This window comes from Spermophilus citellus (genome assembly GCF_964194105.1).
Source record: "Spermophilus citellus genome assembly, chromosome: 14".
Lineage (NCBI taxonomy): Eukaryota > Metazoa > Chordata > Mammalia > Rodentia > Sciuridae > Spermophilus > Spermophilus citellus.
In genome coordinates this window covers 98704905-98732783 of record NC_138194.1, presented here as the reverse complement: position 1 = coordinate 98732783, position 27879 = coordinate 98704905, and the positions used below count along the sequence as shown (strand labels likewise).

Sequence of the window (27879 nt, the reverse complement as noted above, 5' to 3'; positions counted from 1 at the left end):
GAAATCTAAGCTCAGAATCTGAATTCATGCAACTTTCTGTAAGTCTTTAGTTCTCTTTAAATATTACATTTAAATGCTAAAGGAGCCTCTGAAAATAGATATGCACAGAGGAACTATGAGGAGGCCGTGGTTCCATAGTCAAGACAAGTACGGATTTATGCCCGAGTTATGATCTCCAAGGTCTTTGATAGCTACCTGCCCTATCTCTATACTGCTACTCTGGCCCTTACTCACCATAGGAATCATAAGTCTCCTCACTGAGTCCGTGTCCATAATCATAGTAATCAGCACCACTGCACAAACAAAAGAAAACACAGTTAGCACAAAATGATTTGGCAGCTTTAAGTCATGTCCAATGAAGTATCCTAAAAACTAATAAAGACCAGGGCTGAAAAGTAAAAGAAATTCCCCCTGAGATGACAGTCCTAGGAAAGATCTTAGGATTATCAAAGGTCCCTTTCTTAATTCCCAAATTTTAATATCCAATAAAAGTGTTTGGCATTTTAACTATAATATCTGGTCAATCAACACAGAGTGTATGCGAAACCAGAGGTGGTACTTGCCCTGGAAGTGTTGGGGTCTGCAGCAAATAGGCTGCCTGGGTTATGTGGACAGCTCTGGTCCCTTGTGCTAGGTGCTGTGGGGGTGGGGCAGGCAGCCAGTACCTCTTATCTCCAACAGATGAAAGCTCCAGTTTTTCTTTGACCCTTAGGTTCCTACTCTACAACTTGGTGCTGTGTGAATTGTGGGCACTTCCCTTTGTAAGATATTACAAACAAGGACCAAGATTAAATGTTTTATTTCATCAGTGCTATTATATTATCATCAGAATGGTGGACAAAAGGTGCCTGGTGTCAATGACTATGTGCAGTAGGACAGCAACATGGTCATGAATCTGCTGTCACATAGGCTGAGGATCTGTTCCAAGTACAGGAAAATCTACGTTCTGATCTACGATGTCCCTGAGCTAGCAAGAGGGAGAGCGCCTGTTACCACTGCCATTCTGTATATGCAAAAACACATACACAAAGCTGAAGTACCATAAGCATCTGGGTATCTGAGGAAGAGCTTCCAATCACATCCCCAGGCTTCACTCTTTTCTACTCAGTTTTGTAGGAAAACAATCATTTCTACCATTTCAGCTTCAAAATAACAAATAAGGAGTATTCAACATGGAAAGTAACCCAGTTGTTTCACACCTGGGACAGCTGGGTTAGGAAGATGCACTCCATGCCGACTTCTCCCTGGGCAGTGTGGGAGCATCCCAGCCCCAGACGACCTTCATCCATCTCACAGCTAGGATATTCCTCCACTGGAAGGCTGGGCAGCCAGCCCAGGATCTCACTGAGAACAGGATACCAAGTCTACTTGATGACAAACACCCTGGCCCTGGGTTGAACCTAACCTGCTGCTGCCTCATGCTTCCTTTCTCAGGTAAATGACTGATTTCCAATTCCAACCGCCATGTACGGTATGGGACTCCTACAAGCAAGTGGGGATCAGCCCTCCCACATAATGGTCTTCTGCCAGCAGGACTCTCCTCCTGTCCTCCAGGCTGTCTCCTGCTTGGACTTCGGCCTACTGCTACCTGCAGAGAAGCCTCCCGGTCAGGGCTGGCCGGCGCCCATGACAGCAGGCTTTCCCTCTTTCTCAGCCCCCAAGCCTGCCACAGGCCCTTCCAGGCATGTGTGGAGGAATGGTGCACAGAGAAGGGGCTCTTCCTCCGCTCCAATGTGCCCCGGACAGCTGCTTAGAGAAAGCAGTGCTGGGGCAAGTTCTGAAAGGCCAGGAGGGTTTAGGTGAAGAGAGGCCAAGGCGAAGGAAGGGACAGAGGCAGTGCCGCAAGGGCCGGTTAGGCAGAAGCAATAGTACGCACAGAAAGCAGAGGCTGGAAACAGGCTGAAGTATCTGTGTGTCTGAGTAGTTCTATCAAACAGAGTTAGTAAGTTGACACAGTGCCTAGTCCTGAATAGTCCTGGTACAGTGTGCTTCCTCCAGGTGCAGAGCACAGGGCACACCTTGTTATCCTGGTTCAACTGCATCCTTACAAGTTAATTAAGTACACACAACGTAACACACTACAAAGTCCTACTTCTCCCTAACGGAAGCTTGCTGGAATGCGCCGTGTTAAGTGCCCCTGGCTCTTTAATACTGCCCAGGCATGGAAGAGTCACCGCTACCACTGATTATCATACTAAATGGCAATGTGCAATTTTTCCACAGAGCCAAATGTAGCTACAGAATTTTTTTAAAAAATGGTCTTTGAATTGGGGGTGGCATTCCCAGAAAATTCAGAAGCGAGGAGGGGAGTGTGAGAGGACCTGGCCTGCACCACCACGCCCACCGCCTCTACTGGACAGACCCTCACTCCATCTACAAGCAGGGATTGGTCTGTGTGTGGGAAAATGACAGAGGTGAACGAGGACATGAACTTGAGAGTTATTTTTGAGGTCAAACTGCCAGGACTTGCTGACCAAATAAATATTAGGATGAAAAAGACTTCAAGGCTTTTTATTGCAACAGATGATCAAATACAACGTCCTTAAGTGAGAAAAGAATGATGGGGGACTGTGGGCCCGTTGCAGAATTCATTCACTAACTTCATAAGAACATCTGTTCTCACACACTCAGCCCTGAGGCTCAGGCACACGGCTCCCAAAGCTCGGGAAGGAGCCCCTGCCTTGTGCTGGACCTGTGCCGGAGGGGCCTGCTGTTCACTGGGGCGGACAACATATGAGATGTCCTACTGTCCTCTGCTCTGCCATGTCACTCTTCCAGAAGTTTCTTCTTTGCTCCTCTGGGGCTCAAATGGGGCTTCTCCTCATGCTCAGGGCAGAAGTCAGAGCCCAACAGTATCGCCTGATTACAGCAACTTGTATCAGTTCTCACTGGCCCCAAATCCCTCCTCTCCCTTTCTGTGGTCCTAATTTTCTTTAGGGATAGGAAACACAAGTGAGAAAAAAGGGTCTCACTAAAAAAAAAGAGCAGATAAATTTTTTTCAGGCATCTCTAGCAATTAGAGAAATGCAAATCAAAACTACTCTAAGATTTCACCTCACTCCAGTCAGAGTGGCGATCATCAAGAATACAGGCAACAATAAAGTTGGTGAGGATGTGGGGAAAAAGGCACACTCATACATTGCTGGTGGGACTGAAAATTGGTGCAAACATTATGGAAAGCAGTATGGAGATTCCTTAGAAAACTTGGAATGGAACCACCATTTGACCCAGCTATCCCACTCCTTGGGACTTAAGAACAGCATAGTACAGGAACACAGCCACATCAATGTCTATAGCAGCTCAATCCACAATAGCTAGACTATGGAACCAACACAGGCATCCCTCAATAGATGAATGGATACAGAAAATGTAGTATATATACTCAATGGAATATTACTCAGCATTGAAGAAGAGTGAATTTATGGCATTTGTAAATGGTTAAAAGTTGGAGAATATCATGCTAAGTGAAATATGCCAATCCCACAAAACCAGAGGCCAAATGTTTTCTCTAATATGCAGATGCTAATTGACAATAGGGTAGGGGGCACCAGGGAAGAATAGCATTACCTTACATTAGGTAGAGGGAAATGATGTGAGGGGGAGGGAGGAGATGTGGGGATAGGAAAGAGTAGAATGAAACAGACAATATTATTGTATGTATATATGTGACTGCATGACCAATGTGATTCTGCAACATGTACATTCAGAAAAATGAGAAATTAGATCCCTTCTATGTATGACATATCAAAGTGCATAAACGCATTCTACCGTTATGTATGACAAAAAATAAATAAAAAAGATAATCCAACAACAACAACAATATGGTTTTCCTACATAAGACACCATAGCCTTAAACATGAGGATGCTTTTATAGAGTATTTTTCTTGTCCTGAAAACAGAAATTCAGATTCTGTCCAGTCTTTTGATACAATGTTGATGGTAAACATCAGTCAAGACACCTGAGTCAAAGCTCCAGCCTCTGCAGGGCCACCTGGGGAAGGTGGCTCCTGCTCACCAGGTCCTGTGTGTACACATCCAGGTGAGGGGACATCTAGATGCCCCCACCCTCTAACAGCTCCAGCACCCTGCATGGCTCACCATAGCATCTGTTACTAAAGTAGTCAAATAACATCTAGTATTGTTGAAAATAAATTGGCTCATGCTTTTTAGAAACCCAATACTAAATTAAATAAAGCTTGGTATTATTTCCAAAGGTCAGAATAACATCATAAATAGCACCTTTGGCAGAGAAAACTGATATTCTTGAGAATTTTATCTCTGTTGCAGATTTGAGAATAACCTCTTCATAAAGCTGAAAAGAACTTCCTTTACTAAGTTCTCAACTGTTTAACCTGGAACTACAAATGCACGTTATAGAGATCAATAATCAGAAGTGTCTAACAATAACTTGTGGACATAACTAAGCCTCCTTTAATAAATGAAGTAAGCAGTAGTGAACATCTGCATACACTGGAAATTTGTCTGTGAAATGCTTTACCAGAGCTCAGCATAAAAAAGTGGGGGAAGTGAAGCAGGCTTTCTGATGAACAGGAAGATAAAAGGTGGTGTAATTTGGTCTAGCAATGGTTCGGTGATAAGACAATCTTAGTTTTGACAAGTGAAAACTTGAAACTGACATTTGCTATCATTTCACCCAGTTTCTGATTATTTATTGCAAGACTGTCATCAAGCCAAGAAGCTGGGAGCAGCTGAGCCCCATTCTCCCACCTGTCAGTTCCATCTGAATTGCTTTCACAGCATTTCATTTCCTGCACCTCAAATGTCTATTAACCAAAGATGTGTCCTATTTCCCAAGGATAAGCTAAAAACCCAAGCTATGGCAAAGGAGAAAAAAACTCTAAAAATCTCTCCATTAAAGGATATACTTACAATAGTATTAATAGGTAACAGAAAGGGAGGCTGAATAATCCTCAACTCTATCAAAAGGGACTGAGGGGCAGCCCCTCCCTCAGGAGGTCAAGGGTGGCCTTCTCTTACATGTGCTATGGCCATACCCCAAGCTTTTCTTCCTCCTTCCACATATCTGACGTGATCAGGGGTCAGGGGAAGCCTGAGGGCTCGGCACGACTACAGGCTGCAGTGGCTCTTGATTCCATCAACCTGAATTAAGAAACAGCCCTGAGCATTAGAAGATGATGTGTCCCTCTGATCCTCTCCTGCAAGGAGTCAGGTACAAGCTGTAGCACTGGGAATAAGCCCACATCTCCCGAGGCCTTGTCCCTCTATCCAGGGAGAAAGCAGGAAGACCACAAACTGAGCACGAATCCCCTCCTCCCAAGATCACCCCTTCAGAAAGTCAACAAGAAACTGCTGACAGTTACCTCCATCTACCCAACCTCTTTGCACCTCCCCACCAACTTCTACTTGAAAGCCAGCGGAACCAATCTCACCAGGCGCCTCACTCCCATTCATGTCAGTTCAGGGGCTCCTGACCATGAGGTCACTTCCCTGCAACGTGCCTGCGGTTCTCCACATCCCCTGGCTATCCTTAACCTCTGCCCAACTCTGCAACTTCTTCCTCCATGCCTCTGAAATTTATGGCTCGTTAATGTCCAATCCTTATATTCTGTCTCTGAAATCTTCTTGGTCAATGGAAACTTGATTTACCTCTAGTGACCACTCTTCCTGGCAGCCCTATCTAGGTCTCCGCCTCCCAAACCAAAAGTACCTCAAAGTACCTCGGGGCCTAGAGGAGGGTGAGCAGTCTCCTCACTAAGCCCTCCCCTCCTCCCACCCATGTACACCACCACCACTTCCAGAGCACCAAGACAGGTGCCTCCGGCAATACCTAACTGTCAATCTGCCAACAGCAGCACCATCCTGAGTCTAGAGAGTTTGGCATATGGCAGACGATCCTTCCAGCAGGCAGGCCTCTTAACCCCAGGTACCCTTCTTGTTCACTGATCTTGCTTCCTGTTTCCATCTGTTCCCACATTATACCCTAGGATCATATCATCAACAAAAACTTGAATTTTCAATTTCATATATGTTACTTCCTGTGATTTTTCTTTTAGTTTCTAATATTATTTTGTTCTTTCAAATCCACTGCAATCATCCTTACTCCTCCCCTTAATCTTCCTATCCCTTGTCAAGGTAACCAATCCTGAGTGCTCAGGGCGCAGGACTACTTGGTAATTTTAAGACAGACAGGATGACTCCTTTTGACATGTGGCCTCCAGGACAGTCCAGCGCGTGGCTTCCTTTCCTTGTCACTGGCTTCCTGAATCAGTCAATCTGCTCATTCCTCTTCTCCCTGGAGTCGGAGTGTTCCAGAGTTTAGACCCCGGAGCTTTTCCCTTCGTTATTCACAAAACAAATCCCTTGGTGTTGTAACAAATCTTTTGACTTGAAATAAACCTAAACAGCACAAACTCCAAATGTATGGCTTCTGTATTAGGTATTTCTCCTGAGCTTTACATTCATGTTCTAACTGCCTACTTAATATCTCAACTTCTAAGTCTAACAAACAGCTCAAATTTAACAAGGCCAAAACTATACTGAGCCTCTGACCTTATCCCTAAGTCTGCTCCACTCAAGTCTTCTTACATTTCAGTTGACAACAAATTTATCTTGTGTGCTGAGGGCACCAAGTTTGTAGTCATTCTTATTAACAGCTGTTATCTTTGCCAGGAACACTTTAACCTGCAAATATATGCACGGCTAACTTCACCTTTCTCACCTGTGTTCCAAAGATGCTATTTCAGCAAGGTCTGCTTGGATGAAACAGTCCCCTACCCTGGTGATCCTGATCCACTGCATGTGCCTCCTTCCAAACACACCATACATCCGCGTATGATGTGTATTCTCTAAGGGAGGGGTTTGTGTCTGTTGTTTTCACAGATACACCTCAACTCCCTCAGAACAGCCTGGAGTACAACAGACATACTCAGTAAACACTTGTTTAGTACACTGACTGGAATACAACACAATTGTTGAAAAACTATGCACCTGTCTCAATTTAGAAAAGACAAAATATTAGTGGGCCAAGTTGAACAAGGGGCATCTCCTTCTCCTCCAATTCTCAATGGAGTAAGATGGGAGGGCTGAAAGGCAGTTACTTTTGGAATGCTGCATAGACTTAAAATAAAAAAGCATAATGAAGTCCTGAGCTAAAGTTCCATCATGTGTTCAGCAAATATTTCTGGGTTCTTACTATGTGCAAAAAATACTGTGTTGGAAAGTGCAGATGCAGAAACAAATATGGTGTTGATCTCTGGTATCAAGAATCCACTGAAGGTGTGGTGTGCAAACACCCTTCAGTAGGACAGATGAAGGCATCAGCACAGAGGCATGCCCAGCACCCAGGTGTGCCTGGGGTCAGAGTCTGATTCTGCTGGGAGGCAGGAAGAAGGTATGAGGGAGGAAGATTTCTAACCAAGGTGACCAGAGTAGTTGAGCAAATGAAAGAGGACAGCCATTGAGAGGTAAATGGGTCAGACTGCAAAGTGTCTTGTGAACTCTTAAAGAAGGCACATTACTAACTCGGCTGACACACAGAAGGCACTAGTATGTAGTTCACAAATATACCTATGGTTCATAACTATAACATCTTAATAATGCAAACATTTCATATGCAAGAATTTCATTTAACCTGAGGACAATTCTATTAAGTGGATATTATTCCAGCTCCTTTACACACAAGAAAACAAAGCCCTCAGAGGTTTGAGGACTCTCCACAGATGAACTCTCCACAGACTGGACCAAGGTTATAAGGACAATCAGGCCTGTTTAACACCCAAACCAGGCTGCCTCCTCACTGGAATGTTAAGGAGCCAGAGGATTATCTTTGTTTGTTTGTTTGTTTGATCCTGGGGATTTAACCCAGGGGTCCTCTACCACTGAGCCATTCCCATCCCTTTTTGAGATGGGGTCTTGCTAAGCCTCCCGAATGGCTGGGACCACAGGGGTGTGGCATCATGTCAGGTGCATTTATCCTCTTGACGAGAAAGCTGGGCAATCTGTTCCCAGCACTGGTCTCCTCTCACCTCCCCTGTCCTCCCCAGTATACCACTGGGTGGGAGATGCACCCACTGCCGTCCCACCTCTTTTGGCATAAACTAATGCCCTTTCAGTGCGATTGATAAACTCTCTTTCTTTAGTCTATGAATGTCTTTGTAAAAGTCCTCTCTCCTCCCTAAGTTAGCTTTGTGTTCCTGTTCTAGTAATCCAGTGGCTCCTGTCTGGGGTTCCGGCTCTGCCTTCCCCATGCTCCTCTGTCCCGTCCCTCCCAGCTCTCCATCCACAGCCACGTGTTGACTTCTGAATTCCCAAGTTCCCAACTGGTTGGGCCTTTATAAGTGCTCTATCTTCTCATCCATCTGGAGGATGGCTTCTTTTGTAGTCTGTCATTTATTTCTGCTTTTAGAATCTTCTGTGAGATCTGTTCACTTGAGGTATCAATTTTTTAAACACTTTGTAAATTCTAGATATATATTAATGAGATTCTCATCTGCTTGTCTGTGGATGCTACCCCTTGTTTTAAATGCTTTTTCTGGTGGCTATGGTAAGGGACAGAGCACACCACTGGATGGGAGATGTTAGTAACGTGTCTGTATTTGGGGCTCCTGGCTCCCCCTCGAGGGCGGTGCCCTGTGAGGTTTGGCCTTGCATGGCCACAGCTCTCTTCTGGGCACACTCTGCCTGCACTGCCCCAGAGGCAGCTCTTCACTGGCCAGGAGCAGGACGCCCCGGGGCCATGACACTGGGGTGTGGCCACCTGTGTGAAGCTGTCTGCCCTCAACTGCACTGTGGCTGTGGCTGCGGCACCCTCCTCCTGAAGAGGCTTCATCTGATTTTGTTTGCTCATAGATCTGGTTTTACCTGCTTCCCTTTTCTCAGGAATCTTTCTCACTTTTCCCTGATACTCCACGAGATTTCAAGGAGGCTGGGTGGAGCACCTCAGCCCTTTCCTGCAGCTCCTCACCCAGGAGTTCTGGCCTGGCAGTCCGCAGAGGTGGCTGCGCTTCCCAGGCACAGGGAGCAGCCCTCTGTCAGAACATGCACCTGGGGCCTCCACAACTGCAGCAGAGAAGTCAGTGATGGCTTCAGGGCTTCAAAGGACAGGCTGAGTTTTGCCAGGTGCTAAGGCAGTAGGTTGAAGTCAGTGCCCACCGACCATTCCCCAGCCCCTGGGGCCCTGAAGGATTTCTCTACACCTGCTCTGCCTGTGCTCTGTGGAACGCCACAGCCTAGATGACAGCACATCTGCTACAGCAGGGTGTACTGAGTACTTTAAGCCCTCTCCTGAGACTGAGAGATTCCGTTCAAAGTAGGACTGCTCACAGACAACGCACCTGGTCATCTAAGAGCCTGGGATGGAGGGGTACAGGATTAATGTTTTCATGTCTGCTAACACTACATCCATTCTGCACCCAGGGATCAAGGAGTGATTTCAGCTTTCAAGTCTTACTGTTTAAGAAATTCATTTTATAAAACTACCGTTCTGCCATAGAGATCTCTCTGGTGAATTTGGGCAAAGTAAATTGAAAACCTGAAAAGGAGTCACCATTCTAATGCCATTAGGAACACCTGCGAGGAGGAGGTGACAATATCCACATTTTAATAGGGGTGGACGACTTTGAGGGGCTCAAGACTTCAGATGACCACTAACTACAAATGTGAACAGAACTAGAATGAGAAGAGGGGCCTAGTGAGGCGGCTGAGTTGCTGCCCTCTCATGACAAAACTTAATGGACCAGGAGTAGCTTCTTATGGATAAAAAAGCAAAGGGAATGGTTTCCCGAATCAGTCCTGGTGAAGATGCTTTGAACGCCACTGAAATGGCAACAAAGGTCTTAGGATACCACATAAACTTAATTCATAGAGCAGCAGGCGAGTTTAGGAATATTAATTCCAATTTGGGAAGACATTCTACTATGGTTAGGCCATCAAACAGCATCATGTGATACAGAGCACTCTTTCAAGAAGACTCCAAGTCTTATTACTCAAGAAATCCATTTTGTAAGGCTATGGCTGCCACAGATAAGGTTCTCCTTCTTGTGGATGCAAACTGCATGCTGTCTCATTTGAAGAGACTGCCACAGGTAGCCCGCCCCTCAGCAACCACCACCCTGGGCAGCCAGCAGCTTCCACCAGCTGAAAGATTATGACTTACTGATGGTTCAAATGATCGTCAGCATTTTTTAGCAATAAAGTATTTTTAATTAAGGAATGCATGTTGCTTTTTTAGGCACGATGCTACTGCACACTGAATAGAGTACACTATAGTGTAAACATAACTTTTATATGCTCGGGAAACCAAAAGTCTGAATGATCTGCTTTATTGAAGTATTCATGTTAATGGGATACTATGGAACTAAATCCACAGTATCTCCAAGGTACGCCTATAACTGGAATATTTAAATATTTTTCTATTTAAAAGGTTTGTACTCCAATCTGGAGATCCCTGTCTTTATTAGGCACAGGCAGGGTGGTCTGAAATTCCAGTTACAGAACTTTCAAACTGGCACTGAGAGCCTGGCTGTAACTGTGAGGTGCCATTTGGTTAGAACACCCATCATAAAGGCATCCAGGGGCAGGGTGAGAGAAGAAAACCTGTAAAATAATTATGCCATGTTTCTTAAGCTATAAAATAAGATTTGGTCAAAGGAATATATGAAAAGTAGGGTCTAAAACAATAAGGAATTATATCTACTCTCCACTCAATTAATTAGAAATTAATAGAAATTCTAGTTCACTGCGGGACAGGACATATAAAGGAATTCTCTGTATTTTCCTCTTTATTTTGCTGTGAATTGAAAATTCTACAAATGCAAAGTCTTTAAAAATTAAAACTAAAAATATATCCCTCATTTTTTTCAGAAATAAAATAATTTTATTTTATTTTTTATTTTTTTAAAAAATGCAACAATGGTATTACTTTTATTTATTTTTTTATTGGTTGTTCACAACATTACAAAGCTCTTGACATATCATATTTCATACATTAGATTGAAGTGGGTTATGAACTCCCAATTTTACCCCAAATGCAGATTGTAGAATCATGTCGGTTACACATCCACAATTTTACATAATGCTCTATTAGTAATTGTTGTATTCTGCTACCTTTCCTATCCCCTACTATCCCCCCTCCCCTTCCCTCACATCTTCTCTCTCTACCCCATCTACTGTAATTCATTTATCTCCTTGTTTATTTTCCCATTCCCCTCACAACCTCTTATATGTAATTTTGTATAGCAATGAGGGTCTCCCTTCATTTCCATGCAATTTCCCTTTTCTCTCCCTTTCCCTCCCATCTCATGTCTCTGTTTAATGTTAATCTTTTCTTCCTGCTCTTCCTCCCTACTCTGTTCATAGTTGCTCTCATTATATCAAAGAAGACATTTGGTATTTGTTTTTTAGGGATTGGCTAGCTTCACTAAGCATAATCTGCTCTAGTGCCATCCATTTCCCTGCAAATCCCATGATTTTGTCATTTTTTAGCGCTGTGTAATATTCCATGGTGTATAAATGCCATATTTTTTTTATCCATTCATCTATTGAAGGGCATCTGGGTTGGTTCCACAGTCTAGCTATTGTGAATTGTGCTGCTATGAACATCGATGTGGCAGTATCCCTGTAGCATGCTCTTTTAAGGTCTTCAGGGAATAGTCTGAGAAGGGCAATAGCAGGGTCAAATGGTGGTTCCATTCCCAGCTTTCCCAGGAATCTCCATACTGCTTTCCAAATTGGCCGCACCAATTTGCAGTCCCACCAACAATGTACAAGTGTACCCTTTTCTCCACATCCTCGCCAGCACTTGTTGTTTGACTTCATAGTGGCTGCCAATCTTACTGGAGTGAGATGGTATCTTAGGGTGGTTTTGATTTGCATTTCTCTGACTGCTAGCGATGTTGAGCATTTTTTCATGTACTTGTTGATTGATTGTATGTCCTCCTCTGAGAAGTGTCTGTTCAGGTCCTTGGCCCATTTGTTGATTGGGTTATTTGTTATCTTATTATCTAATTTTTTGAGTTCTTTGTATACTCTGGATATTAGGGCTCTATCTGAAGTGTGTGGGGTAAAGATTTGTTCCCAGGATGTAGGCTCCCTATTTACCTCTCTTATTGTTTCTCTTGCTGAGAAAAAACTTTTTAGTTTGAGTAAGTCCCATTTGTTGATTCTAGTTATTAACTCTTGTGCTATGGGTGTCCTATTAAGGAATTTGGAGCCCGACCCCACAATATGTAGATCGGAGCCAACTTTTTCTTCTATCAGACGCAGAGTCTCTGATTTGATATCAAGGTCCTTGATCCATTTTGAGTTAACTTTTGTGCATGGCGAGAGAAAGGGATTCAGTTTCATTTTGTTGCATATGGAAGAAATAAAATAATTTTAAAATGATAGATGAGAAACACGTCCTTTCCTTTCTCATTTATAAATTAGGAACTGAAAAATGATAATATATTTAAATAATTAATAGCCACCTTGTTTTGTAAAACTAAGGAGTATTAAAATCTGAATTTTATTATAGCATTATCATTAGTTTTGCTGTATAAGTTTCTCTAAGGGAAGTATACTTGCCTCTTAGGTTTTATGATAAGAGAAAGTGTGCACACACAGGGGGTACCCCCGTACCTGTGGGGGTGGGTTTTGAGGCTCCCATCAGATGCTTAGACTGTGGTTAGTTCCAAACCCTGTGGTATACCCTTTCCTGCTTAACTGACCACCATTACCATGACCTGTGGCCATCTCTCATACAGCTTGGGATGCAGCTGCAAAAGTAACAGGGATCTCTATCTCCGGGACAGTTTCATGGTAGAAGGCACAGTCTTGCTGGGGTCCAGCAAGCTCAGCAGGTGCATTTTTTTCCTCATTACTTTTGAACTCTCACCTTTTCACTAAAAGGAGCTGCTTTATGTCTTCTCTAGGGCATATCTGGCCTTCTCTAGGCAAGCATCACTACTCTCACATTTCAGGGTCATTTTCGGGGACCAAAAGCATCACTGGGACACAAGGAGAGAGGATCTGATAACAGAGACAGCCACAAAGTGACATCAGCATGGACAGTGTGGAGGCACCAGGCAAAGGTGCCGGAGGAGACAGGGCTGCATGGCTGTACCACACACAGCAGTGCACAACTTGAAATGCATAAATTGTTCTTTTATGCAATTTTTCATTCAAAATTTTCAGACCATGGCTGATAGATAAACTGTGTACACACACAAGCACACATACGTACCTAGGCACACATATTATACCTCATGACTCTGAAGTAGATCTTATAATTCCCATTTCACAAATGAGAAGAGAAACTCCCTGGCAGTGAACTTCCTAACACCCAGGGAAAGGGAAGCACACTGCTCCACATGCCCTGTGGGGCTCTGGTGACAATGGCATGTGCTCTGCACCAGATATGCCTCATCCTCGAGTCTCCCCATCTTATGGAGGCCACCTCTTAGCAGCCTGAGTCCCAAATCAGTTTCTGCCTACTGCTACCTGATCACAGCTGCAAGACCTCGCCATGATGTTGCCTTTCCCAGGTCTTATTCGAGACCTTTTCAAAACCTTCCCCAAAGCCATCATCTGGGTAGGTGTGCTGCAGTGTGACATCAGAAGCCTGACGGGGGTGGGGGGGGGCAGGAGGACACAGTGCTCTATGGGGGATAGCACCCGTTCTCACAGCACTTCCAGGACCCAAGTACAGATACTGCATGGGCTCATGTGGTCCAGGCATTCCAAAGGGCCTATTTCAGCCAGCCCTCTGCCCCCTTGTACTTCAAACAGATGACTCTCCTTTCACATGCCATCTGTTTCAACTGCTATGGGAAGATCAGGTAAGACTATATAGGAAAGCATTTTATGAACAGAATCAATTATGATTATAGACACCCAGTAGAGCTAATGATTAAGAGCCTGGAGTTTGGATTAAAGGTCAATTAGTTTGGAGTCCTCTTCTTTCTTCTTAAAGCAGTGTAATTTGGGTAGGCAGTTAAATCTTGAGTTCCATCTTCCAGAAGTGTCTCAGATATAAGTGGTGATCAATAAAAAAAGTAAAAGAAGGAAAAGTAAAAGTAAAAAGAGTAAAATAAATGAAGTATGCGGCTTACAGTTACTGCTTGATGAGTAATTCCTGTAGCTATGTCTTATGAGATAGGGTGATGAGGAATGAGTGATAATTCAATGAGTTCACATACACATAACACTTTCATTGGCCTGCCTTTTAATGCAAAACAAAAGACGGCTATTATTCTCAACTCTATTGTTAGTATTTTGCAAAACCCAATTTTAGATGTTAACAATCACTTCGTCCATAAAGTGTTTTATATGTGGACACAGGTTGGCCAGAGAGCTGGAGACTCACTGGCCTTTTACAATTTTTCTTTTCCTGTCTACTATAAATCGCTTCTAAATTTTACCTCAATGACAAAGTGCAGAACTTACTGGTACTTTGCTTTATTAAAGGGAAGAAATTCATCTTGAGAGGTCATGTGGCCCATCTGCTGGCCTTCAGGCTACACTGTCTTGAGTTCAGGGTCATGTGTAACTTGGGAGATTTAATACATCACGTGACAGTTATCCATGTCTCTTATGAGTCATGTATTATGCTAAGTATTCCACACAAATTATCATTCATATTTAAAACAAATGTGCAATGTAGCTATTACATCTATTTATAAACATAGGTTGAAAAACTCCTTTCTACCACATAAGAAGAGAGAAACTCTATCCTCTTACATTATCTTTTGTGAGATGATCATGGCAGGAACTTACCCACCCCCTCTTCATTCAATACTGTTCAACTGGTATTTGTAAAGTACCTACGAGGTGGCCTTGGGAGTGTGGTCTTTGTGATGAAACATGATGGGTCTTGTGTGCAAGTCAGCCCAGAGGAACCAGCGAATGGAATACGATGATGCTGAGGATCTGGAATTCACGGAACCCAGAAGTGGGCTGCCTGGATCAGTCTTAGGGGACAGGGAGAGGTTTCTTGGAGGAAGAGAAGTCTAAAATAACAACTAAAAGAAAAACCAAGGTGAAAGAGAAAAGCACTCAGTCTGATGTGGCAAAAAGGAACTAGCTAATAAAAGACAGAAAATGATTCTAAAGGCGGCTGTGGAGTGAGGACAAAAGCCGACTCACTCTGACTTCCTACCAGAGACTCTTTCCACCTCCTTTTCACTATCATCTAATTTAACTATCCGTAGCTATAATCTCAGACTAAGAAGAGATATGTCTGGGCACTTTTCAAAAAGCCATATAATTCAGGGAGACAAAAGGAGATCACTGGAACCAATATATCTCATAAATCAGGATCTAAGGAAAAAAATAGAGGACCTTCTGAAGTTGGGAATGTTCTCCTGCTTATGTGGGTGTACACATGTGGGTGTATGTGTATGCAAAGATGCTGAACTATTTGTTTCAAAGAGGTGTGAATATCTTTCCTGTATGTACATTGTATTTTAGTAAAATAAAAAAAACCCACAACAACCCTATTTTATATGTAACAGGGGAGAACAAGCAACAGCCATTTGTTGCCTATTTAACAGGCACTTTCTCCTTCTTCCTACCAACAGATCCCTGACAAGATGGGGAGGGTGCCAGTGATAACACATTAATCCAGAACACTCTGTTTCTTAGCCTGTTTTGTAGACTAGATAGTCAATGAGACATAGGAAAATTAAGGAGTGAACTTCCAGGAAATTTCCTAACAGAAGATCAGGCATGGAGGAGGTGCGGCTTTCCACTCTTCCTCTTCCCTCCAACCTGAACTCCAACTCAGCAATGAGAGCACTAGCCAGTGTGACTGAGATGAGCCTGAACAGAGAGGGGCAGGAGAAGCCGGGACTCTAGGATCCACCCAGAGTCGTCACACTGGCCCAGAGCTGCTTATAATGCTGCAGGAAAGAAATACAGGCTTCTGACTTGACTGATTTTAGGTTAACTCAGCATTTAACCCAGTCCTAAAAGACAAGATACTGCACTGTGAGCTAAGAGTGCTGAGTATCACTGTATTTTTCTGATGGAGACCTCTAACCATGCTTCCTTATTGGAACAAAAAATAGCTGTCCTGCTACTACTTCCCATCAAAAGGTTGCAATGGTTCTACATACTTAAAAAAAAAAAAAAACAACTATGCATTTTTATTAGATTCTGAGAAAACCCAGAGTAAACAGAAAGGAACGTTGTATTTACAAAAACCTCCCTAGTGCACAATGTGCCTTTCTTCTTCCTCCAGTCACATGATCACCCGTGCAAAGCAGTCTTGAGGATGCTCGGCGTGTGGGCTTCACAGTGCCTGTCATGGTGTGGCCTGTGCTGTACATACCTGCCATGCCTGCCTCCCTCCCTCGTACACTCACCTTCGCCTAAGCAGGCTTCCCCATCTCACTGTGACCTCTGAGAAGACAGACGGGACAGAATTAGCAGTCACAGGGAGCAGACCTTGGAGCCAAGCACACCTCAGCACATACTCTGGGCTACCTTAGGCAAAGCTGAGTCCATGTTCTCGTCTGCAAAACTGTTTTAAAATAACATCTTTCTTAGGACTGCTGTCAGGCTTCAGTGAAACGGCGTGTGTGTGCTACCTCTGCATATCCAGCTTGTATTCGAGAACAGCTATTGATGATGGCATTAAGAGTAGAAGTCCCCAGCAGGCTCATTGATGCCACCCATTCCATTCTGCCAACATTCAGTATTTGCCTAAAGAGTAAGGGCTCCCGTTAGTGGCACTCGCGTAGCAAAATACAGCAAGAGCTTCCTTGTGTTTACACAGTACTCTGCAATTTCACAGAATCCCAGGGAGGTGGGCAACACTCTGTCTACTCCATGAATTAATCAAGGTTTCACAGGGGTAACTAGCTTCTCAAGGTCACCGAACAAATAACAGAGCTGGGATTTAAGTCCAGACCTGGCTTTTGGTTCAAGCATCATTATTTCTTCTGTGATTATCTGTTATTTTCAACAATAAATCAATTTCTCAGAAACCTTATCCTAAATAAGATTTCTTATATGGAAAGATATCCACTGATTATAACTGATTTTTTCTGGCAAAGGATGATTTCATTGTCATTAGACACCACAATTAAGTTTACTAAGAATTTCTTGCACAAAGTGTTGACACTGCATATTAGAATTTTCAGGTGGGACAATGAGAAGACATGATGGCACAGATGGGTCTTGTGGAAAGTCCTAAAGTTGGGAAAAGGATGGAGGAGGCTTGGATGTTCTGAATGAGTTTCAGGAGAAATAAATACAACTCAAGTCCAAAAAGTATAAAAACATTTTGGGGGAGAGAAGGTCAAGCTTAACTGAGCCTGTGTACTTGTCTGTCTGGTTTGTTTCCCGAGTCCAACTGAGCTGGGTGCCAAGGAACCTAAGCTGGCCACGCTGGAGTCTCTGGCTCTTCCAATAGCATCAGAAATGATCTGTTGGTGTTTTATGAGCTGTTTTGCAGCATTTTATCGAATCACTCATTAATCTTGAATTTGGTTTTATAGCCAATCCTTCCATCTGCTATACTGAAGTACCTTTTGGAGATTTATGATAAATACATGCATTTGATATTTGGTTTCAAGGTCATATCTATTATTCTTTAAGAGATCATTGATTGTGATCTATAATATTTACATATGTGAAATAAGTCTGGAAGAAAGCCTCATGAATTTTTTTTTAAAGGGACTGTCAGGATCCTCATAAGAAAATTTTAGGCAAGCAAATACTTTTCAATAATTCTGTGGAATCTTGTGGCAAACTAACTTGTTCCAATTTGCATATCTAATCATTCAGGCCCACTCTTCAAATACACAGAATTAAAATAATTTTAACTTGACTACCTGTAGCATTTTATTTAAATTCCTCAAGAAATCGAGACAAGAATATCTATGATATGAAGTAAAGCTCTGCCTCTCCATATTTACTCAACAAGCATCTTCTGACCTCTCTATCTGTCAGCACTGGGCCAGGCGTGGTGAACAGATTTGAAGGAGATGGACATCTATCAAAGACTCACTTCAATATAAAAATGAAGTGGTGAAGGGAAATTGTTTGGCATTTTGAAACCATGATCATATAGGAAAAATCGTTTTGGCTGCATTATGGAGAAATGATAGGGAAGAGCTCAAGTGGAAGCAGGGTAGGCAGCCAGTGGGCTCCTGGGGCTCAGAGCAGGATGGCACGAGCTTCGACTGGCATGTGGTCCCGGATACGGAGAGCACACTGGTTTATAAGAAGCAGACAATTGTGTGGACCTCTTGGGCATGGTGTTTAGGCCCACCACACAAATGGCCTCTGCTGATCCTTCTCTAGACATTGCTTGCACCGTCTTCTGAAGCATGCCAGGGTGATGCCGTCTGTCACATCAAGCCCTCCACAGGAACACTGCACACGCTGTCTGTGTTTCTGGTTTGCCTGGTAAAATGGTCACTATCATTTGATAGCTTATCTATCTATATTAGAAGTACCTCAGTGTCTGCATCACTGTGTTCTGTTAACTCTGGAAAGCAGCAGAGTATTCCCATTTTGCTCTTCTTTATTAAGATTGTGTTGAATATTCTAGGTCCTCTGAATTTCCAAATATTTTAGAACCAGCTTGTTATTTTCTAATCAACAATAACAGTACCACCACCATCAAAAAGCAGGCTGAAATCTGATTGGAAATATGATTTTACAGATCATTCAGCGGGAGAACTGATGTTTTAACAATATTGAATCTTCTAATCCCAAAACATGGGCTGTCTCCAATTAGTTGCCACACTGTTTTCCATATGCTATGTCTTAACAGTTGTCCGTCCAGAGGAGTTGCACTTCTTTTGTTAAAATTATCCTTGGCAATCTTTATATTTTGTGAGTGGGATGTAAAACAGTATATCCACTTTGGAAAACAGTTGGGCACTTCTTAAAAAGGGAAATTCAAGTTTACCATTTGATCCAGCAATTCAAATTCCTAGTCATCTACAGGCATGTCCACACAGAGGCGCGCACAGACATTCACAGCAGCATTATGCAGTAAGAGCTAAGAAGCAGAGACAAGCCCAGTGCCCACTGTCCGAAAGTGGTACATCCCAAACAGAGTCACGCAGCAGTGAAGGCTCCGTGCTGCCGAGGGAATGAGCCCCAAGGACCAGGCCAAATGGGACGCACGTCAAGCAAAAGACCATGTGGTGTGAGTGCATGCCTATGCCCAAAGGCGTCCGGAAGAGGAAACTTCCAGAAACAAAGGGGGCTAAGCCTTGCTTAGGGCAGTGGCTGGGAAAAGGGAGCCAACAGGAGGGATGAAATGTCCCCAAAGAAAATCATGTAAGTTGCACAACTCTGTCACTCACTAAAGGTCCCTAAAGATTTAATTTAAATGAATTTTATGGTATTTAAAAAAAATCCTTAAGTATTTTATGTCTTTCAATGCTATTTACATGAACTCTTTCAAAGATTTTCTTCCAGGTATTAATTGCTAAAATATAGAAAAAACTGACTTTCATACTGACTGTGTATTAGTAACTGTTAACTTGTTGCAGTAATTTTTCAGTAGATCCTTTAGGATTTTTTTTTTTTTTTTGAGGTGGGATCTTTTTTTCTTGTTCTTTTTGGGACACATAACATTAGACTGTATTTGACATATCATACATACATGAAGTGTGAGTATTCCGTTAGGATCCCATTCTTAGGGTGAATTCTCAGTTCTGGGAACATAAGCACAGGGTCTCCTGCCCCCTTCTCTGCCTGTGCCTCTGGCTTCGTCCTGCTCACCTTGCTGCACTGATTGTGTTCCTCAGAGTGATGCTTAACGTAGGTGGTACGGGCAAAGACTGCCTGCTCCCACTCCTGGCAGAAAGGCGCGCGATGCTTTAGGCAAGTACGAACAAGCTGGACGTTTTTCATAGTTTCTGTATTTTCTTGTAGCTGCCTTTTATCAAGTGGAGAAAAACTGCCCTATTAATCGGTTTGCTCAGATTTCTGTTTTTTTTTTTTTTTTTTTTTTTTAAAGATAGAGTGAGAAGAGAGAGAGAGAGAGAGAGAGAGAGAGAGAGAGAGAGAGAGAGAGAGAATTTTTAATATTTATTTTTTAGTTCTCGGCGGACACAACATCTTTGTTGGTATGTGGTGCTGAGGATCGAACCCGGGCCGCACGCATGCCAGGCGAGCGCGCTACCACTTGAGCCACATCCCCAGCCCAGATTTCTGATTGTTAATCTACATTGCTTTATCAAATGTTTTTCTCCTTCAAATGAGCATGTGATTACTAAATGTGGTGAACTGCATGAACTTTCTTGTAATGTAAACCTTTCATTAATGAGGCAAACTGTACCTGATAATGATGACTTATACTTGTCACACGTCACTACATTGGATCTGATACTTTGGTGGAGTTCTGTGTCTGTGGCTGTCAGAGATACTGCTCTGGAGGTCTATGGCTGTCTCCTGGCCACATCTGGGTCGTGACGGCCCTGTCAAGGAGTCAGGGAGTGTCTCCCTCCTCTATTTCATCAAGGACGGTGTGATGCTGCCGGCAGCCACCAACAAAGACGTCCGATCTGCAGTTTTCTTCAGCCAAAGGAGTCTTCTTTCTACTTCCACTTCATCCTGGATGTTAAATTGCGCAGGTTTTCCATTCCTTCTCATGAAGGTTTTCATGAACAACTGAACAATGCCTTTAAAGGAACTAGCTGACGTCTTCTCAGTTGACAGTTACACAGGCACAGAGATGTCCACAGCATTCTCTGTCACATCTCCTTGGAAGAGGTACCTGCAGTGATGCTGATACTGATACTCTGAACGTTTTCTTTTTTGATCAGTCCTATTCAATTTACCAATTATAATTGTGTGTTAAAATGAATCATGTGTTAAAATGAATTTTGCTTTAATGAATTTCTTTCCTGTTACTTTTCTATTTCATTAACTTCTAGTCCTATCTTTATTATCTTGTTTCTGCTACTGACTGGCTTAACTTGATCTGCCATGGAACTTAAGATGGAAATGCAGACTCATGATCCTATGTCTCCCTCTTTCCCACTGAATGCTGAAATTTCCCTTCTAAGCACTGCGTGGCTGTATCCTATAGAGTCAGACATTCGTTCTTACACCACCACTCAGTAAGCAAAATACTTTCTAACTTTCCTTGAGATTAATTGTTTGACACATGGATCATTTAATAGTGCATTCCTTAAACATGAGATTTTCTACGAGTATCACTAGTTTCAAATTTAGTCTGATGTAGTCAAAGATCATAGTCTGTACTATTACTATTATGTGAAGTCTGTTCATTTCTTTAGTTTTTATCTAATAGTTTTTCCCTGTTCTAGGATGTCCAAGGACACCGCAGAGCTGATGGGAGCTCTGGAGGAAGGTTTTAGAGAAAGCAACCTGTCCCTCAGAATACATCAGCAGAATGTCACCAAGGGGAAGTGCCAGTGCTGAGCTAAGCCTGCCCTGGCTGAGGTTCTGCTTGTCAGCCTTCTCCCCTGGAGAGGTGTTTGCTTTTTCCTCTTTAAAATACTATATTCCTTGAAAGGAGAAATGCGCCAATTCCTCAAAGTGAGAAAAATTCAAAATCGTTTCTCCAGCTGGGTGTGGGCCACATACCTGTGATCTCAGAAAATCAGGAGGCTGAGACAGGAGGATCACAAGTTTGAGGCAAGATTCAGCAACTTAATGAGGCCCTAAGCAACTTAAAAAAAAAAAACAACTCAGTAGTAAAGTACTCCTGGGTTCAATCCCCAGTAACCCTCCAAAAAAATTTATGCAGGATACTCCTTGAGGGAATAAGTAAATTATTTGGAATTCTTCTGCATGAGAGATTTGTCAGAACCCCTCTATTTATTTACTGAAGTGTTTTTATCAGAATTTCATGGATATTTATTTTGTAAACTGCATTATAATCAATAGGCCAGAATCTCCAAAAGACAGAAACCCCAAGTGCCATAATCCCAAATGTTGAAATCCTAAAAGATTAAAATCTCTAATGTCTGAATTCTCCCAAAGTCTAAAAAGTCTTTGAGGATCGAAATCCCAAATCTACAATTGTGGAAAAAAAATTGAAAATTGAAAGTATTCTTTAAAAGACACTTATTTGCATTTTTATAGGAGGATTTGAGAAACAAATAAAAATTGACGAACACTGGGTTTACAGCAAGACAGGTGATGAGAACACACATATTTTTTGCAACACTCAACTACATTAACACTTGCATGGGTGTAATACGCATTAGCAGGTGAACCATAACCAGAATGAAATATGTAAAAAGCAAAATGTTTGGACACATCTCTCCATGGTTAGTAACACAGTTGGTAACATAGCCTTATAACTGCAGTTACAGGTGGAGCACAATGGGCACCCTAAGTCCTTCAAAAAGATGGAATAAAATGTGTGATGGGCCATCGCTGCAAATGTAGCTGCCCGAAATTCCACAAGTACAAACTACAAAAAGGACATCTCTTCATTTTTGGAGGAGGTTTCCATGTTTTACGTACGCCCACAGCACTTCTCATGAAGGCAGCGCTGTGGCAGTGCACTTTCCCAGAGCATGTTTGCAAACAATGCAGAGAGTGAATGAGAACTCTCTGAAGGTCCTTGTGGGATGGAAATGACGTGAAGATGAAGCACAGAGCACAGTGAGTTGCACGATCTATTGCTGACAACTCAAAACAGTGGGAAAAAGTGAAAAACAAAACTCTGTGGAGGAGAAAAAACATATGAAACGGTATCACAGGGATGGAGTATGGGTGCTGCACAGAGTGGGCCCCAGTATGGGTTTCATGGCCAGTAAGTATTTTTGAGGTACTGCATCATGATGAGGATTATTGGTTTTTCTTTTTCTTTGAGGGCATGGCTTTCTTCAGAGAATACATTCATATTCTCTTTCTAGGTGGCATGCTCCTTTTGAAATTCTTCTAAAATTCAAACTGAACTGACACGAGCTCTTCTCATCTTCTGTGCTGAGCTTCTGGCCCAAGTGCAGGCCTCTGTGTGTTTCTCATTCCACTGTGCACACCACTAACTTGTCCACCTAGAAACTGCAAGGGCTTCCTCAGCCAATACAGCTCCTGGAACTTCATCAGCTGGAATGTCAGTGCAGACAGATAATGATTCTCTGCTGAAAGCCCTGGGCTGAATGGACAAAACAGACTTAACTGGTAACAACTTGAAACTCATTTTTAGATTGATCACACCTAATTCTAAATCCATCATTATAGTTTGGGGATTCAATTGAAATCCATTTTTTGGGGGAAAGTCCAGTAAATCTTCAAATAAACATTTATAGGGTATTTTTTCCAGTCATTAATATATAAGTAAGAGAACAAGTTCTAGAATTTTCAGAACCAACAAGTATGTGGTTTATATAATTTGGCAGTTATGAAACTACCGTGAGTACTGAGAGTGAAGCATGGGAAATAACAGTGAAGCACAGTTTTCCTATGTTGTAGCAAATAAGAAAAGTCTGTGCTCTCAGACAGCCAGCTCTCTAGCCAGGATTAGTTCACTACCTAATGAGGAACCTACCTCAGAGCAAGTGTCTGTTTCAGAAGGTCTCCCAGCTGGGCTGAATTCTTATTATTCTCTGATCAAGGCTGCTTTCTGAAGACAAGCTCAGGGCTACCAACACACAACTGAATCAAATGGCCACTGTCCTCTACAACAGAAAATGCTGGCCATTTCTAGCCCTCTTGCCCAGTCTTTCAATGAGAACGCAGTTGGTGGAATTCAGTTTCCAGGATTTTATCATTCAGGACTGTGCTTTTGTTGAGACGGTAACACTTGGGATCATGGACTCTGGACTGGTACTGATGATCAAGAACTGCTGCTGCTGTTGCTCCAAAGTTCTAGTTGTGGCCATTGGGAGCCCTTTTGGTTGGCTCGATGCAGAGGTGACATGCCGTCAGCATTTGTTTCTTTCCTTAGCACTGATCTCTGCCACCAGGAGAGGCCTCAGGCTCATTTCGTCCATTCCCGACTCCCTGGGACCAGCCACCCTTTACTGACAGCAGGGTCAGAGGCTGCCTGGGCTCCGGGTGCTTCCTTGTTATTTTGATCCACAGATATTTGCTGAGACTCGTTTTCCTGCCGAGCTCGTTACCCACGTGATGAACACTCGACACACACTCCACTCTTCTTGAGTGCAGAGGTCTACTGCCATTAGGTCAAGGGACTCCTGGTGCCTTTCAACATCTCTATGCTTATGGTTTGTTATTTTCTTTTCTATGCTCACTTGTTGATCACTTCTATCAACCTCTGACAGAGAGGTCTTAAAATTAACTATTACTGTGAATTTGTCTATATTGCATCTTTTGTTCTTCCTCTTACTCAATTTTGTGGCTTGTTATAAGTACATACACATTTTATCAATCTGGTTTTAGTTACTTATAACACAATGCCACAGACTGGGAGAGGGATAAATAAAGTTTATTTTGGCTCACAATTCTGTCCAAAGATGAGGGGATACCACTGGATGGCATATGCCACTGCACCCAGCCAAGTATCTATCTTCTAAACAATATGTAGTTAGATGGTTCTTTCCTTTCATTCAGTTTGACAGAATCTGCTTTTCAATTTTGGTTTTTTACTCCACTGATTACTGGTACATTTTTATCTAAGTCTACTGTCTTTAATATTAGTTCTCTAATGCTCGAAACTGCTCTGACTTGTTCTATTTCTCTTTGTCATTTTTTGCTGAGGGTAAGCTGAATAATTTTTTAGAATTTTATTTTTTATTTAATTTTTTTTCAGTGCCGGGAATCAAACCCAGAGCCTCATGCACATCAAGCAAGGACTCAACCACTGAGCCACATTCCCAGCTAGTATTTTATTTTTGTCTCTTCTATTGACTTTTTTAGTTATTCTCTATTTTTTTTTCAGAGTTTACTCTAAAAGTTACAATGTGTACCTTTAATTTATTCTATCTTCAATACATGTTTATTATTATTATTTTTTACTAATGAGGATTGAAGCCAGGGGCAGTCTTTCACTGGGCTAAATCCCTAACCCTTTTCATTTTTGGTTTTGAGACAGGGTCTCACTAAGTTGCCTAGGTTGGCACTGAACTTGCGATTCCCCTGCGTCTGCCTCCAGGGTTGCCAGGAATTCAGCCATGTGCCCTGCACCCAGCTTGTCTTCAATGCATGTTTAAATGCTAAAAAACAAACACTGTAAGAATTTTCAACAGTATGCTGTCAATTACCCCATCTCTACTGCCTTACCCGGCCTTCCTCTTCTACCTCGATATCAATACTACTCTATGAATTCCACATAAATCACTATCACTTTTACTTTCAACAGTTAATAGTCTGTAGAGGTTTAAATATAAATGAATGCATATGAGCACTTCCTAAAAAGGTCTCATGTCTTCTGTCCTTACTTCACCAGGTGTTCTTCACCTGGGATGAGCCTCCACCTTGTATCACTCCCTGGCAGAGCAGGGCAGCTGGATGTGCACTTCCTTTCAACCTTTGATTCATTTTCTTCTTTGAAAGATATTTTCTCCACATAAAATTCTAAGATGACAAGTGTTTCTTTCATCACTTTAAAAATAACATTCCAGTGTCTCCTGGCCTCAATGCTCTGAGACAGAAGCCCACTGTCCTTCTTATTACCCTTCTGCATGGAGCACCTCTGCTTCCATTAGGTGCTCTCAGGGTTCTCTTTCTAGTTGTTTTTCTTTTAAAGCAGTTGGCATATGTTGGGCCTCGGTATATATATTTTTTGTATTCATTCTATTTAGGAATACACAGATATTTGCTGAGACTCATTTTACTGCCCAGCTCGTTACCCACTGATGAACACTCGACACACACTCTGAAGTCTTGCTGAGATTTGTGAATTTGTTTTAATTTTGGAAAATGGTCATGTATTTCTTCTATTCCAAGATTTCTCCCTTCTTACCATGGGACTTCGACGACACAAGCTATGACTATTTTATATTGTCTGAAGGTGCTCACACACAGTGTTCCCTTTTCTCTTGCTGTATCTTTTTGGATAATTTCTGTTTGTCTGTTTTTTTTTCATTACTTCCTCTACTGCACACAATCTGCTAAGAAGTCCATATGCAATAATTATTCATCTCTGATATTATTATTTGTTCACCTCTAGCACTTGGCTCTTTTAAATTCATTTTTTATTACACATTACAGTTATACATAGTAGTTGGGTTCATTTGGACAAAACCACACGCGTGGAATTTGAGTCCCATCCCCATTTCTTCTCCTTATTCTGCTTTCTCTATCCATCTTCCTTTCACTCATTTATTTTTGAATGGTAATTTCCACATATACATAAAATTCCCTGCAGCATATTCATATATGCATATTAAATGACTTCGTTGAATTCATTCCATATCTTCTCCTCTCTCCAGTCCCTCTTCCTTTTTCTTGGTCTCCTCCTACTATACTGGACCTTCCCCAACTTTGTGGTATCTGATCCCCCCATTCTTTCCCTTATTTTGATCTAGCTTCCACATATGAGAAAAAACGTTCAGCCCTTGATTTTCTAAGTCTGATTTGTTTTACATAGCATTATGTTCTCCATTTCTATCCATTTACTGACAAATGCCATAATTTCATTCTTCTTCATGGCTGAATAAAACTCCATTGTGCATACATACCACATTTTCTGAATCTTTTCACCTATTGGTGGCATTGGGGCTGATTCCAGAATTTGGTTATGGTGAATCATGCTGCCATAAACATTAAAGTGGCTGTATCACTATATAATGCTGATTTTCACTATTTGGATAAATACCAAGGAGCTGGATCATATGATGGGTGGCTCCATTCCTAGCTTTGTGAGTAATCTCCATACCACTTTCCAAAGTGGTTTTACTAATTTGCAGTTCAATAAATAATGTATGAATCCACCTTGTCACCCACATCCTATTATTAGTTGTGTTCTTAATAACTGCCATTCTAACTGGAGTAAAATAAAATCTCAGGATTGTTTTGATTTGCATTCTTCTGTTGCCAGAGATGTCAACTGTTTTTTCATGAATTTATTGGCCATTTGTGTTTCTTCTTTTGAGAAATGTCTGTTTAGTTCTTATTGATTGGATTTTTGGTGTTTTTTGAGAGTTTTATACATTTTGGATATTAATCCCCTGCCAGAGGAGCAGGTGGCAAAGATTTCTCCCTTCTGTAGGCTCTCTTTCATGCTCTTCGTCACTTCCTCTGTGGTATGGGTTTTAATTTGATGGCATCCACTTCTTGATGCTTGACTTTTCTTGAGCGTCTGAAGTCTTGCTGAGGAAGCTGGTGCCTGCCCCAAGATGATGATGCATTCACCGTACATTTTCTCCTGGCAACCCCAGGTTTCTGTTCTAATTACTAGGTCTTTGGTCATTTTATGTGTCATTTGTGCAGTGTTGAGAGAGAGGGATATAATTTCTTTCTTTGACTTATGGATTTCCAGTTTTCCCAACACCATCTTTTCTCCAACATATATTTTCGACTTTTGTCACCTATTAGGTTCATTTTTTAGAATTTCCATCTCAGCAATACTCCCATTTGTTCAGTCTGCCATTGTGTAATATCTTTGAACATATCCATTATATCAGTTTTTAAATTCTTGCTTGGAAATTCCAGTACCTAGGCTACCTCTATCTGGTTCTTTTACTCTTTTTAATTTTTAAAAAAATTTTTTGGTACCAGGTATTGAGCCCACATCCTCAGTCCTTTTTATTTTTTATTTTGAGATGGGATCTCACTAACTTCCTTAGGGCCTCATTAAGTTGCTGGCACTGGCTTTGAACTTGTGATCCTCCTGCCTCAGCCTCCCAAGCTGCAGGGATTACAAGTGGCAGCACCATGCCTAGATGTCTGGTTCTACTGATTATTTTCTCAGTTGACTATTACATTTTCTTATCATAATTTTTATTGAATATCTTATGAAAAAGAACAGAGAATTTAAGAAGACATTTACACCTGTGAAGGATGTATCTC

At 42.1% G+C, this 27879-nt stretch overlaps 1 protein-coding gene across 1 annotated transcript in view; it reads right to left on the bottom strand.

Moving 5' to 3' along the window:
* Window positions 1-27879, bottom strand: part of KHDRBS3 (KH RNA binding domain containing, signal transduction associated 3) — a 168842-nt gene that overhangs the window by 2138 nt on the left and 138825 nt on the right. The window contains exon 8 of the mRNA XM_081266259.1: window positions 235-293. Coding sequence (XP_081122385.1) covers window positions 235-293 — 59 coding nt within the window. The remainder of the gene's footprint in view (window positions 1-234; window positions 294-27879) is intronic.